Here is a 15,131-nt window from a genome sequence, read left to right as displayed (position 1 = left end):
GGAGACACCAGCCGCGAGGGTGCGGGAGCCCCATGTTCCACTGGGGAAGCAGCTGGGAAAAGAGCTCTTTCCCAGAGGAAGAATACAGCCCTTTAGAGACAGCACACTCAGCATCATTCTGTACTCTCACCCCCTTGAACTGGGAGGGTGGACATCGCTCGTGAGTGACTAGGTTTTGCTAAAAGGCAGTTTTTAGCTCACTGCCTAGGTTATCCAGTTAGGAAAGCCCTGCAGACAGAACCCCAAGCTCTGCTTGGACCCAGTAGGTCTCAGTGATCTTTGGGTAGCATTGTGAGGAGATAGGCAGCCGTGAATCCACATCCCATGCTATTCAATACGGAATACCACAATACGAGACCACAAGCACACAACCACTAACAATAAGTGTGAGGGACTGTTAGGCAATTTGGTGAGGGTCACCTCTGTGTTAAAAAAAAGATTCAGGCACCAGTTTACACCAGAACTTTATCACATCACACTTCTCCTTCAGGGGAGATGCTAAAATGCCCTTTTTTACACAAGGAGATGTGAGAGGATGGAACAAGCTCCCCTGCCATGTTGATGAATGTCGATGACCTGCGTTTCACTCAAGAAGGTTCTGTTCTTGTCATCTCAGCTCCCCCTGCCCACCAAGCCAAGCCCAGAACTTCAGAGTGTGAGGAAGGGAGGTTCATCACCTACAGGAGGCGCTCCAAGGGTCAGGAGTGACGCACACACACACAACCGGAGTTAGCAGTAAGATCCCTTTATATAGCAGTTTGATCCATTTTAGCTGCCATGGGGCTCTAGCAGACACTGCAACTGATTAAGCCAAAAATATACTTTGTATTGTCTTCACTCCCACGCACTTATCTATACAAATTCAATCTCAACAAGGTATGCAGCATGCAGTCTCCAGCACCCACACCTGACCTACAGCAGCCTATAAAATCTGGAATGACTCGAGCAGCTCTGCACGGGAAGCCTTGTTGACACCCCTGCTGCGCTCTGGGTGCCTCACTTACTGCAGAAAGAAGTCAATGCCCGTTTGACTTCAGAGAAACACTAGACTAATTCTGAGCAAGCGTTTGTAGGTTGCCTGAGCACTTGCAATACCGGAATCACAGCCCACACACTCTCAGCTGCCTCAGAGCCTCCTATTCTTAGCGCAGCCTGCACCAGCAGGCCGGGGTCGGTGCTGTGGAACGACCCACTTTAAATACGCCAGCTTCTTTTTCAGAGTCCAAGACAAGCGGGACACTGGACTGACAAACTGCGCCTCTTGAACCCCCACCCACAGCTCTGGCTCACCCTGGAGAGGCTGCTTAAATGTGAGGCTAACATTATTCCTCAACGACAGCGCTGGAAACGCTGGGCTCCAGGCTGGCTCAGGCCCAGCTAATCCCATTCACAGAACTACAGACCCAACATTACAGACCCGGGCAGTAAACCGCAGGACTCCCAGAGCCACGCTGTGCTATCGTGCTGGACAACCGTTACTCACAGTGCAAGCCAGAAAAGTTCAAAGCCAAATTAAAGAGGTTAGGGAGGATGCCGTTGGAGAAAAGAGAGAGCAATAAAATGTTAGTTTACTACCAAAGAAGTCAGGGGTGTGGGGGAGAGAGGGCAGACAGTTCCAGGAAAATGAAATTTGCAAGTTTCTTGCTTTCCATCTCATCTTTGCTAATCCCTCCAAATTGCGGCCAGGATGCCGGACTGTCTGAGCTGTCTGAGTGACCGGGTGTGGATGAGGAGAGAACCCAGGCCTTACCCTAGCGTTGTCATGGTGACGATGGTGTACCAGAACGCGGCCGGGATGCTGGTGAAGTTTGTGCCCTTGGTCCCTTTCTCGGCGTAGAACATGACGGTGGCGAAGATGATGATGGCCATGGTGAGGGAGAAGAGCAGGAAGCCCAGCTCGGAGGCACAGCTCTTCAGGGTGTAGCCCAGGATGCGCAGGCCCTGCGAGTGGCGCGAGAACTTGAAAATCCGAAAGACGCGGAAGACGCGCAGGGTGACGAAGGCGCCGCTCACGTCCTCGTTCTCGGGCATGACCAGCCCGATGTAGTAGGGCATGATGGCCACCACGTCGATGACGCTCATCACCGAGCGCATGAACTTGCAGCGGCTCGGGGCGGCGAAGAGGCGCATCAGGTACTCGAAGGTGAAGATGAGCACGCAGGCCGTGTCCATGCAGAAGAAGGCCAGCGAGTACTTCTCCCCGCAGGGCAGGTCCTTCACGCGGCCCTTGGGCGGGCGGCAGGGCACGGTCTCCACCACGTTGGCGATGACGGAGACGGCGATGAAGAAGCCGGTGACGTAGTAGAAGACCAGCGCCATGGTGCTGGTGTGCGGGTTCTCGAACGCCCTCCACAGCCGCTCTCGGGGCGTGCTGTCGGGCGGCAGGGGCGTGTCCGTGGCCATCTCGGCCTCCGTGTCCTCCGCCAGCCGCTCCAGGTTCTCCTTCTTGCGGTCGCGGTACTCCTCCATGCAGCAGTCGCCGATGATCTCGGGGACGATGCCGTAGAAGGCCAGCTCCTCGTCGAAGGCCTGGATGCACTCATGCCGCGGGTAGTGGAGCTTGCCGGTCCGGTAGAAGTTGAGGATGTGCCGGAACATCTCCGGGTCCCGGTCAAAGAAGTACTCCTGCGTCTCCTCGTTGAAGAAGAACTCCTTCTCCGAGCTGCCCAGCAGGGTGTCGGGGTAGCGGTCCAGGGTGTTCTTCCAGGTCTGGAAGCGCAGCCCGCTCACGTTGACGAAGAGGATCTCGTCGTTCCGGCTCTTCTTGTCCACCGGGGGCTTGGGCATGGACTTCTTGGCCAGAGGCAGCCAGCCCACTGCCGCAGCCCGGGCGAAGGGGAGCCACGTGGCCACGCCGGCCGCCATTGTGGCTCGCTTTCAATGTCTTCGTTAAGACACGTTAGGTTGGAGTTGGCAAGAGGTGCCCTGGATCAGGCAAGAACAGGGAAACCCGACTCTGTACTAGACGTTCCCCAACCGAAGGGAAAACGGCCGGCCCTTTGCACTCTGGTCATCCGAGCTATGAAGAGTCAAGAATGCCGTCTGGTTTACACAACGAACCTCTTGTCCCCCTGAAGAACCAGGGAGGCAATTTCATCAGCGGCAGAAGGGTGCTCCTGTCTTCATGAAGGGAGCCCGGGTGAGGACTGAAGCCCGCTGGGAAATCTGCACAGCTGGCTGGGCCATCAGCAGCGCCAGTACTCACACATCTGGAATACCGCATCCACGCAGATCCAAAGAGAACTGCTAAAATAATTTTTACAACAAAAAAAACCACACACACTGGTAAGACCTTGGGAAAAATGCTTCCGATCCTCTGCAGACAATTCCAGTCTCTCTTTCTCTCTCACTCTGTCAGAACGCAAATCTGATGCAGTCCTGTGGCTTTCAGATTCACATTAAATTGTGATGATGGTTTCAGGAGTTGCAAGATAGACAATTTTCCCTCTCTCACACTCCTCCCCTCTCGCTCTTTCTCTTTAGATCTTCAGCCTTCAATGTGTGGGAGTCCCTCTCTCTCCAGTCCTGACCGTGGGGGGGGGGGGGGGGCTCTCACTACTAAAATTACAGCTCTTGTTAGGCCAGAAGCTTGGAGTTTAGGCCATTCAATTCCTTGTATGGAGTTCCTTAGCACGCCTGTCAAAATAGGCAACACACACGTTAGAGACTGTGCAGCACAGGATTTGACAGGGGCGAAAGAGCTACCCTCTCTGCTTTGCTATCCTGTTTAAATAGACCACGAAAAAGAAACAGAGGCTTCCGAATGAGCAACAGGACAGAACTGATTGGGATGCAACAGTGGTGAAGGCTGTCCCTGACGTTTGTGAAAACAGGCACACTTTCATAGTGATGTCAGTTTTCATCTATTTCACACAACTTTTTTTTCCATGTCCAAAAACTTTACCAAAAAAAAACATAACCAAAGAAAGTTTGAAATGCTTAAATAAAATTGACTGCTTCAATGCTACTACTAGTAAAATGATGTGCAACGTGTTGTGAATAAGGCAACGTGTGATACACTAAATTCAATAATAAAATCCATTGGAGATATAACTGAAATAAAACATTTTAACTGAATACACATGAATTGGCTTCATACGTAACAACAGCAATCAATTATCAGACATTGTTGCACACCTCAAACAGGACCAAAGGTCAGTGTTCACCTGCTGCTGACATTAGACAAAGTTGAACAGAATCACTTTTTCATGCATGTCTGATAAAATAACAAAAACAGCTTGAAAACTCTCGAAAGCCCGGTCCCCTGTTCCCTGCAGAGCGCCTGTCCTGTCCTGCACGATGTTTTATTCTTCACAACACCTGTAAGCGCAAATGATCCACAGCAGGGCAACCGCAACAAAAGACAAAGAAAATCTTTTGTGTCCGTTTGCTTCGAACACCGAAACCCCAGAAACGCTGCATTGCTCCCTGCAGCTGTTGATAACATTTGCTACGTGAAGCGCATGCACACACTGGCATCTGTACATGAGATAATCCCACAAAACAAAACAAAAAAATCCCTCAGGGCTCCACTTCCAAACTTTGCAAGGTGGAATTGCCGCAAGCAGTGGTCTTGCTGACCGCCAGGCAGGGTGCAGAAGCTCACCGTCTCCCAACGGCTGGGCAGTCAATAGACTGCTCCCGATTCCAGGGGGGATCAATTGGAATGCCTGGGAGAAGCATTCCCAGAGCACCCCCAGCGTGGAAAGCCAGCAGCGTTACAAGGATGCGATTCTCGAGCAGGACTTGGCTCCGTACCGAGCCAGTAGAGGACTGTAGCGCAGTGCATCCTCTGTCTCAGCACCTGTTTTCAAAGGTGCCACTTGAAATACGTCCCAGTCCCGGCAAACAGGGGAATCTCAATGTAAACTGCTACTGCAGCCAAGCCATAAAAAAGCACTTAGTTAAACTAGATTTTGTTTCATGCAAGGCAATCAATTTGATGAAGACAAAGGCATGCTTTTTGCAACCTACCAAGCTGTGAGCTAATGCATATGTATATGTAAAACATTTTTTTATACATGTAGGAATATACAATGCAGTAGTAGATAAGATACAATGCAGTAGTTTTACCTTTAAGTAATTTTTGTCAGTTACCTTGGAAAAAAGCTGGAGACACATGGGGTGAAACTGTCCAGTTTGGGAGAAGAGAGGAGAAAGAAAAAGTATCTTTAAAAAATGAAGTCAGAAGCCATCCCTCTTCCGCAATCCTATCATATCCTACATAGAAAGTGCAGGAGTGAATCTCATTCTCTGTTCCAGCATCTCTCCCCTCTCTCTCTCCTTCTCGGCTCTCCTGCTCGCTCGCCCTCTCTCTCTCTCATTCGCTTTCTCAACCGCCCCTTCCACACACACACACGCACGCACACACTCCTCGCTCTCCCTCTCTCGTTCTCTCACAGTAGCGCTCAAGACACCATCGGAGCAGACAGACCCTCTCAGAGAGAGAAAAGAAGTGATGTTTACAAACATTCTGGGTTTCTAAGATCAGCAGAGGGGTAAAGGGAATGCAGCAGGATATTGGTTCAGTGAGCCTTAGCAGACCTACTTCATGCTTCTTGTAGGCTCTTGTTAAGATGTAGTAGCGCAGTAACATTATATATTCGTGTTTAAGCTTTAATTACAACCTGAGAAGGAGGATATTATTCAGAGTGCAGCCAAAATTGCACTGGTGATTAAGAACAAAAGCCACACAGCCCCCTATTGAAAACGACAGCGCCCCCTCTTAATGGTGAGAGCTACGCTTTTTCTCTCCTGGAGAAGGACGCAGAGCACAAACTCTGTACAGTGAATAAAAACCATTGCAGCCTGCAAACACCCAGAGTGCCGGAGAAGCTACACAAAACACAAACACTGCTGTATTCATTGCTCAGTTTTAATTATTCACACAGGACAGCTCCATTCATGGCTTGTGAGCACGTTCGCCTGGCCTTCCTGACTGGGGCCCCAGACGAATCTACGCTCTCTCGCCGCAGTTCCAGCCAATCCAGCATCTTCCTCTGTTGCAGGATAATGGGATAATTGATGAGAGTGTGGCGCAAAGTATTGCACAGCCCCAGCTTTCAGGGAAACAGCGTGCTCCGCCGCAGGCTCTGACACTCTGGCTCTGCAGGAAAACGAGAGACTTGTGTGGCTGGAGACCAAACAGATAGACAGGACGACCGGAGTGAATATTGATTTCCTGTGGAATCACCAGTCCTTTTACAAAAGCAAACGTAAATAAGAGAGGGATCCAATTGAATAAATTAGTCAGCACTGCCAACTAGAAGGACAGGGTGCACCCCCCCCCCCAAAAAAAAGTTAAATGGCTAATTGATTCCTGTATTTGAAAGCCAATCAGCTCCATTGAGTCTTAGGTGGCAATGTCTATAGTTCTTTAACTGTGATCAACAGCTGTAGCACAACCGTGAATTGTGATCTCTCCAGCAGGGCCGCTGGTTTTACTTTGCCAAGAAGCAGTGAGTGAAAAGACTCCAGAGTGAGCTGGTTGGAGTGCCCCACACTCTGGTGACACAGCATGCACGCCCTCTTGTTGAGACACAACACACTCCTGCAGCCCCAATCCCTCTGCTGCTCTCTCTGTGTCTCTTCTTGACCAGATCTGCGTTGCTGTGTCGCTGTGCTAGAAGGGTAGGAGCTCCCTGCAAAAAAACATTTGCATCAGTGTGCATGTCTCAGAATGATAGCTCATTCTCTCACAGTCTGTTCTCTCCATGAACCTGCTGTCCCTGCGGTTTCTACAGTACATTGCAGGTTAGGTGCTGTACATCCCTGTCTCTTTCGAAACTGCACCCCTGATTCTCTCTCTCGTACATTGAGTGTGCCGTGCAGTTCGCAAGGGACCTGCGGCGTATGAGGGCGTCGCCCATAAGGGGTCAAAGCTGAGGGAGAAGTGGAAGGAGCTTGCCAGTCTTCACCAGAGGGGACAGAAAAACTAAAGGAGCTTGTAAGCTGGTCCATCTCACCTTACAGTGTCTCTGCTCCTGGTGTTGATGGTGTTGAAGCTAGTTGGTACCCCAGTGTCCATCTCACCTTACAGTGTCTCTGCTCCTGGTGTTGATGGTGTTGAAGCTAGTTGGTACCCCAGTGTCCATCTCACCTTATAGTGTCTCTGCTCCTGGTGTTGATGGTGTTGAAGCTGGTTGGTACCCCAGTGTCCGTGTCTCCTCACAGTGTCTCTGCTCCTGGTGTTGAAGCTGGTTGGCACCCCAGTGTCCACGTCTCCTCACAGTGTCTCTGCTCCTGGTGTTGAAGCTGGTTGGTACCCCAGTGTCCATGTCTCCTCACAGTGTCTCTGCTCCTGGTGTTGAAGCTGGTTGGCACCCCAGTGTCCATGTCTCCTCACAGTGTCTCTGCTCCTGGTGTTGAAGCTGGTTTGTAAAGCATTTGTATAAAGGAACTTCTTTACACAAAAGGTGGTGGAATTGGGAAACAATGTACCCAGCCATGATGCTGACGTTGATATCCTGACTTCTTTCAAGACACAGCAGCAGGAGATCAATTAGCTACTAACTACCTAACAGCTCCAGTAGATGAGCTGAATGGTCTCCTCTCATTTGTAACCTTGCTTCTGTTCTTATTGATCTGTCTCCACTGAGTTAAGAGAGAGTGCCACTTGCATGTCTACAGCATATAGCACACTGTAGGTACCACAGCCAGAAGATACTGGGAGCCTGAATTTCACTGTTTCGAATATGTCACTTCACTGGAAACATCTTCTTAGCAGAGTGAGTTACAATATCACTGAAACTGGTATCATTGAAAGCTATAATTAGGAAATAATAAGTATGATTTAACAAAAAAGGGCTTTTATTACAATTAATTAATTCATAACTAACACCCTTTCAGACACACAGGCTGCCAAAGCTCATATCCACCTTCTGCCTCAAACCAAAATTCAATATAATCAATTTTCTGCAATTGGAGTGAGTTACGAGGCAAGAGGAGCTCAGCAGATGAATACAGAATATCTGGGGTCTGGATTTCCTTCAAAACATAACACAAAACACCCTTTCACTGTTCTACTGAATTCAAATAATGAACAATGAAGTGTGCGGTATTACAAATCCTTAGATTTGATCAGATCATTTGCAAATCCTTCGCTGATGGATTAAACGATCCAAGCATGGTCATTTGCTAATTATGATCTAAAATATCCTACTGATCTCTTTTCTATAGCTTCTGATTAGTGATTTAACTAGGTACTAATCCCTCAAAAGCTTTTCCAGCACTGACCACATCAGCTCACTGCAAGCCTACAGAGCAACGAAAATTCCTGCACAGCTTTAGTCTGGTTCTCCAGTCATGTCTGCGCCTGGGACGACAGCCTGTGCCATTGTGCTCATGACAATCATCACAGAACATGTTTGCTACATCCATCATTTCTACTTTTTAACAAAATGATCTGATGATGACCAATTCAAAGTCCAAACTGGTTTGACATGTTTTTAAATATGCAGTATTGGATCACTATCCACTATTGGAACATGGAATTCCTCCCAAAAGGAACAAGAGGAGTGGAAAAGCTACAGGACTCCTGTGGATCCAGGCTCTGTTTTGGCAATTTCACCCATGTGCCAAATGTGCACACTTCTGGAGCACAAAATTGCACATATTGCACCATCTATGGCATGGCCCTTTTCTCCTTTTTATTTTAACTCTACTGCATGTGCGCCTCCTATTAAAATCATCAAAAATGTCAGACAATCAATACTTTGCTACATCTGACATCTTTTCAAGACCATAGTTAACACAGCCAATTGATATCCATCTCACAACACGCTGTCATTCCTGACATTTTCAGACGAAAGCACTGTTCTGTGCATTACTGTAGGTACATTTTTAAACCACCAAAATCACCAATCAGCATGGCCTGGCTTGGTAATGACCACCTCTGCAGCGTCAGGGGTGCGAGGGGGGAGGGAAACAGAGCCTGGTGTATGTTTCCGAGTTAGCGGAGCTGCTCAAGCAATCGCATCAATTCCAAAGGCTCCTTTGCCAAGGCAGCACAAACTGAGCAGAACTCATCTTCCTCTGCCTGTGCTGGGACATTCTTCAATGCAGGTATTGTAGGGAAAAAAATAACAATTCAGACTTTTTTATTGGCTACCATTCACTCCTGTTACAGAGACAGAATGAGATACCAGGCGCCTGGAGAGCTGGTAAAATTACCCACAGGCTTACAGGCTAACGGCTATACATATGGAAAGAGTGGTTTAAATTTGTATTTGACAACACACTTAGAATTCAGAGCACAACACCGCGAGCTAGCTCATCCTCTGGGAAGGAAAACACTAAAACAAATGTGGGGCTGAATTCTTGGAGCCAAGAATTTATTAAAGGTGTGTTTTATTTGCCGATGGTTCTGCTTCCCCGTGCTTCACATTATTAGTGTCATCATCATGATTATTGATAATGGAGAATAAATAAAGAGAGGTGTCCTATCCAGTACGCCTGGTCGTCTCCGAGCTGGGCCGCGGGCTGCCTGTGTGTGTGTGTTAACGAAGCTCACTGGAAGGTGAGGTCAGTGGGCACAGGGAGGCAGGGCTCTGCGAGTGGCCGCTGTGGGGGCTCCTCAGGCACAGCATGACGACGAAGGCCCCTGTCCAAACAAAGGTCCAATAAGGAGAAACCGCATCAGATTTTTCTCTCTAATCCATACAGACTTGCTGTCGCAGGAAAGGAATCACCGCAGCCAAGACCCAAACCGCTCCACAGTGCGGAAGCATGTGTAATACATGATCTAGCGTGAGAGGTGCGGGTCTCGATCCAGAAGACATTCTGATGAATGAATTCATCTTGCTAACAAGCCCTCTGTTACAGCTGCATGCTCCGTCCCGGTCCCTGCAGTACAATAAGGATGCTGCTTCACGGCAAAAAAAAAAAAAACATGAGAAGAACGGCAACCAAAAGAGTTTCTGGTCTCAGAAGATTGTCGTGCACAGACACGCAAAAGGAACCAACAGTCCTCGGTGCTGATCTGAAGGAGACAGCCTGGGGCTACTGCTTAGGCTTGTTAAGGTTTTGTCAAAGGCACTGACAAGGGCAGCACAGGGGCACCTGGCGCTCGGTGCTTGAAAAGGGTGTCACAAGTGAGAATTAAGAGCAGGTGACAGGGCAGACCCCCTGCTGTCTGGATCTGCAATTCTTTACTTATACTGTACATAAACTGTGAAAGAACTCCATGACAACCTGTTGTGAACGGCGCTATACAAAAATAATTTGAATTTTATTGCATGCTGGCAAACATCAATCTTACAGTATTTAAAATTCAAATCAAGTTGCAGATGTGGGAGAAACATACAGGCTCACTCTTAAAGCAAGAGCTTTTTCTCACAGTCAGTTCACAAAGCAAACACAAAAGAAAGATAAATATTGGCACTTTGCATTTCATTCATTTGATCTGCCGGAAAACTTTCACATTAACCTCCACTGATAAACAAGTTTGAAAAAATACTTTAAAAGAGGCATTGCTGCCTAATAAGGACAATAAAACAAGCTGTTTGCTCCACTTATTCAAATACAGGTTACTCAATAGCCTAATTTCAGGCAAGACGTGCCAAGCTGTATTCTGTGCATGTGTGCCCTCTCAGTGTGACACACACATTCAGTCTCACCTGGGACAGCCCTGATTCAAATGTGTGCTCTGCAAGACAGAGATAAACAGTCAGGCTGCTTTGGGGAAGGTGAGACAAGTTCCTGTCAAGAACACATCGAGGTGCCCTCTAAGGTGGCAGGGTGGCAAGGCGATCAGGGCGACTGCAAGTACCTCTGCCAGCTCCCAGAGCAGCATCCCTGGTGTCTGGGTACCTTTGCGCCATCAGGACTGTAGCTGTAGACCCGCCAAAGTCTCTCCTTTTACACAGCAGGGTATCTGTAGTCCACAGCCCTGCTCTGTGCCCAGCACTGCTGCTGCCTGGGAATATTGAGACATTGCTGGCTGCCAGCCACTTCACACAGATCAATACCTTGAGGACGAGACACACCTGGGGCGAGCACGCTTTGGAGAGACTGCAAGAACACCTCTGGAGAAGCCAAGTAGCTGCAAAGATATTCCCACTGTTGTTCAACTGACCACTGACCCCTCCTGCAGCTGGCTTGTCCTGCATCATCTGCCTGTTATCTACCTATGCCAGGAAGCCAGAGGCACAGAGGCAATAATAATAATTCCTTTTACTTACAAAGCATTTTCCTGGACACTCCACTCAAAGGGCTTTACAGGTAATGGGGACTCACCTCCACCACCTCCACCAGTGTGCAGCCCTCACCAGGGGGATGCAATGGCAGCCAGAGTGCACCAGTCACCAGTCCGCTCCCACACACCAGCTCTCAGTGGGGAGGAGAACAGGGTGATGAAGCCAATTTTGCAGAAATGCAATGGAATATTTAATGACCACAGAGTCAGGACCTCGGTTTTATGTCTCATCCGAAGGATGGCGCCTGTTTACAGTACAGTGTCCCAGTCACTATAATGGGGCATTAGGACCCACACAGACCGCAGGGCGAGCGCCCCCTGCTGGCCCCACTAACACCTCTTCCAGCAGCAGCCTTAGTTTTTCCAGGAGTGTCCCATCCATGTACTGACCAGGCTCACACTGCTGAGCTTCAGTGGGCAGCCAGTTGTGAAAAGCCAACAGCTTGAAACCCCAGAAAAGGGTCAGTTATACTGTGTCTGCTGCACCTGGCTTTCAACAGGTGAGGGTGATGAATTTTTAAGGCAGAGGGATCAGGGACTGGTGGCTCACAACAACTTGGCAAACCCCGACTAGCACTGATCGCGGGCGATCGGATGTTAATTTAGGTAAGTGCGTTCAGGGCCTGTGCTAATCGAGGATTGTGAAATCAGCCCCTTAAGTATTGGGACGTTTGAATCAAATCAGGATACCTTTTCCCTTTATTAAGGTATGGACTTAAGCTGCTCTGCTGGCTGCTTTCTGCCTCCTGCAAAATCTTAAACTCAAAAAGCCCTTAAAGAAATTTGGGGACGATTAATCTTGAGGCGTTTCACACAATCAAGAAGGTCCTTAATATTAACCAGCTAAACTTCTCCTCCGGCTGCATTCAAGACTAGAAGTGATTGTCCCACTGGAGTCATCACACAAAGAGCGACACAGTGAAAATAAAGGGGGCAGATGTTTCGGCTCAATGGACTTTAACCGTCTTGTCACTTTTATCATTCTGAACACACAAGAGCTACGACATTTGCTGTCAACCTCACTGAGCCAGAGCTCATTCACAATGGCAAACGGAAGCACCGGACCTCACCCTCCACAGCACCAGTTTATTTAGTGCAACATGCATTGCTCATTAAACTAGACATGTGGTCAACGACATTGCTACTGAGCTCATTGAGCATGAATTCACACTAGCACGTGGTAGTTCAGGTTGGGTGAACTAGTTTGAAACACTGGGAATATGCATTTCTGCAGGACTGCAGAAGTAATCTTGTCACAGACAGTGTGAGTGACAGTTGTGACATTACTCCATTTTCTTTTCCATGCTTGTTGTACACAGTTACTTGGTTTTGTGCGGCTGGTAGCAGGCCTACCAGGTCTGCCCATGCATTATCAGGATTTCATTATGTTCTGCTGCACTTTGCTGCATTTTACTGCACTTCACTGTATTTTCCTGAACTTAACTTTGCTCCATTGTAATATGCCAACAAAGGCTCCTTTAACACGTCTGCGTGTTTATTCTTGTGCTTGGCTTTGCTCCTGGATCAGCCCCTGGGCTCTGTTAACTGCGGGTCTCTCTGGCTTTGAACTGGGTCTTTTGCTCCGATACCTCCCTGCTACGAACCTCGTGGGAATTACTGCGGAGCTGGACCCTGGACTGTGTGTCCCTGCGCACAGGGTCCCCCTAAAGCCCCCCACTGCCTCCGGTCTCAGTGACACGCAGCTCTGGGCATTCCCAGTGTGCTGTCAGCAGGCTCCCCACCTCATCCTCCCCTTCCTCCAACAGGAGCGTTCTTAACATTCCCCCATCGGCAGCGCGACATCCCAGCGCCGCTCGTTCCAAGCGCTGGCGAGGCTGCCGGTCGCACAGCAACACGATTTTCCTTTTAAAGAAGCAGGCAGCGGGCTGCACAGACGCTCATCGGGGGCAAACAGATTTCACCATTGTGAAAGCAATTATCCCCTAATTAAATTATTTATGAGGTCCCAAGCACCCCTTGCCAGAGAACGACATACATACAGTATGAGCGCTGCGGTCCTCAGATCCCTGGTTTGAGTCTGGGAGTGAGTTAAGAGCTGACTGTGAGCTGGATGCCCCAAAGTCTCCAACCTGGAAAACTGGGTGATCCGGAGGCACCCTTGAGTGAGATATGGGGTTGTCTCTTGCCCTGATAGGTACTGTGAGGCTCACAGCCTGAAACGGGCCCAAGAGCTGCTGTCAGAGGGGGTCGGTGTGCACATGTCCTGCCCTACAGATCTAGAACCGGCTCTTCAAAACGGGGGGACAGACGCAGGGCGGGGACAGACAGCAGCCCAGCCCCCTGGGGTGACCTGTCCACACTCTGCTCGTTCATCGCTTTCGCTCCTTCTCGCCGGCGACAGAAACCGTCTGATCGGCCCTCGGGACTCCAGCCAAGCCAGTCTCCCTGTCTTATGAGGGGCTGCTGAAATACAGATGGATGAGTTTTGCTGGAAAATTTCCCTCAGTCATCAGATTGTCGGGTCTGAGCCGCGACGCGCGTCTTGCTTTGAATACTGAGACGCTGAGACGTTCAGCGGGGCTGAACGTGGCTGAGTGTGTAAGCAGGGCCGCTGTTTTTTATTTCATCATTTATTTACATTGTGGCCGCTCATCAATATTCCCCCTGTCCTGCTCCAAAACGCTTGGAGCTGCACTTTTCTAATGCGGTTTTGATCTGTGCAGTTAGGAGGGACAAGGAGACCGGGCTGTCTGTGTCAGACGTCCGGCTCCCCTGGGAGAGCGCGGGAGGAATGCGTTACGAAGTGATGACTAACCCTTTCAGTCACTTGGACTGAAGTGGTCAGCACACCGGCGGACAGGTTCTGCGACCCCCTGACTATGCCAGGGCACCCCAGAGGAGCTCCTGTTGTCCTCCTGTTCACCTGTCCACCTGGCTGAGCCCTGAACTACCAGCTCACACAACAGGCTCTCTCTCACACGCCTGCAGCTACAGTGACATCGCACTCCGAAGAGGCGCAATAAAGATTAAAGAGCAGCACCCAGGGTTTTCGGAAACACACGTGTGCAGATCAGATCAGCCAGTACAGACTGGCGAGAGGACAGGGCAACTGGTGGGCACAGGGAGGCTCTGTGTGGAGATCTGGGTGGCACCCAAACACGCTGGGTGAGCAGTCTACCGGTGGTCAGGAGATTCTTCAAGCTTTTTCCAAGCTGGTCACCAGACATGTTTATTGCCATCTCCCTTGGCGTTGTGACAAGAGTTCTCTGATTTTAAAAAAATTGTGGATATTACACAAATTGTTTTGATCCCCTCTGTTTTATTAGACTTGTGTGTCTGGGGAGGCTTCACAAGCGTGCTGATGTGCTTCAGTTTGACAGACCCTACATGCTCAGAATACACAGAGGTGAGACATTATATCTTTTTAAAAAACTCACGCACTGGCAAAAGAATGCAGTTAAAATCTGTCGCCAGCAACCTTTTCACAGAATCGGAGATGTTCTCAGACAAGGTCAATTAAAAGTCCCTTGTGAAGCCCACAAAAGACAGAAGGACACCAGATGAAAGCTAATGCCAGTTTTCACTCAACGATTTCAGCCTTGGGGTTTATCAGAAACAGAACTTTGGAAATAATAATATCAAGTGAGAGTTACACAACATCCAAATATCAGAAGATAGTTACGCAATAGCCAACTTTCGTGTGCACATCCGAGAAGGTCTCTCAAACGGTTCTATGGTCGCGGGTTCGAGCCTGGGCCATGTCACCAGCCGACGGGGACTGGGACTCTCCAGGCAGCAGCTGAGAGGAGGGCAGCATCAGTCTATCAGGGCTCTCAGCGACACAGCGCCCCCTGTGACCTCCTGGGTGATTGCAGGCATGGTGTGGGAGAAGTTCCTCTCATGCAGTCAGTGCTGATCTGACTCTCCTTGAGCAGTGGGGTTCGTATCAGTGTGTTTTCCTCCAGCACAGGAACTG

The 15,131-nt window shown here is 49.3% G+C and overlaps 1 protein-coding gene across 1 annotated transcript; it reads right to left on the bottom strand.

Moving 5' to 3' along the window:
- Positions 1–1,746: 1,746 nt before the first annotated feature.
- On the bottom strand, positions 1,747–2,865 carry LOC148838948 (A-type voltage-gated potassium channel KCND1-like). The gene has a single exon (XM_088928886.1). It carries the CDS (start codon positions 2,863–2,865, stop codon positions 1,747–1,749), a length of 1,119 nt encoding a protein of 372 aa, XP_088785012.1.
- Between the last annotated feature and the right edge of the window lie 12,266 nt (positions 2,866–15,131).

This window comes from Atractosteus spatula, chromosome 2 (assembly GCF_055471065.1).
Source record: "Atractosteus spatula isolate fAtrSpa1 chromosome 2, fAtrSpa1.hap1, whole genome shotgun sequence".
NCBI classification, from domain to species: Eukaryota; Metazoa; Chordata; class Actinopteri; order Semionotiformes; family Lepisosteidae; genus Atractosteus; species Atractosteus spatula.
The sequence above is the reverse complement of the archived record's forward strand: the minus strand, read 5'-3'. Positions and strand labels throughout refer to the sequence as shown.

What these genes read in the sequence shown, in the direction of transcription:
- LOC148838948 (XM_088928886.1), bottom strand. Translation starts at nt 2,865, where the DNA reads ATGGCGGCCGGCGTGGCCACGTGGCTCCCCTTCGCCCGGGCTGCGGCA.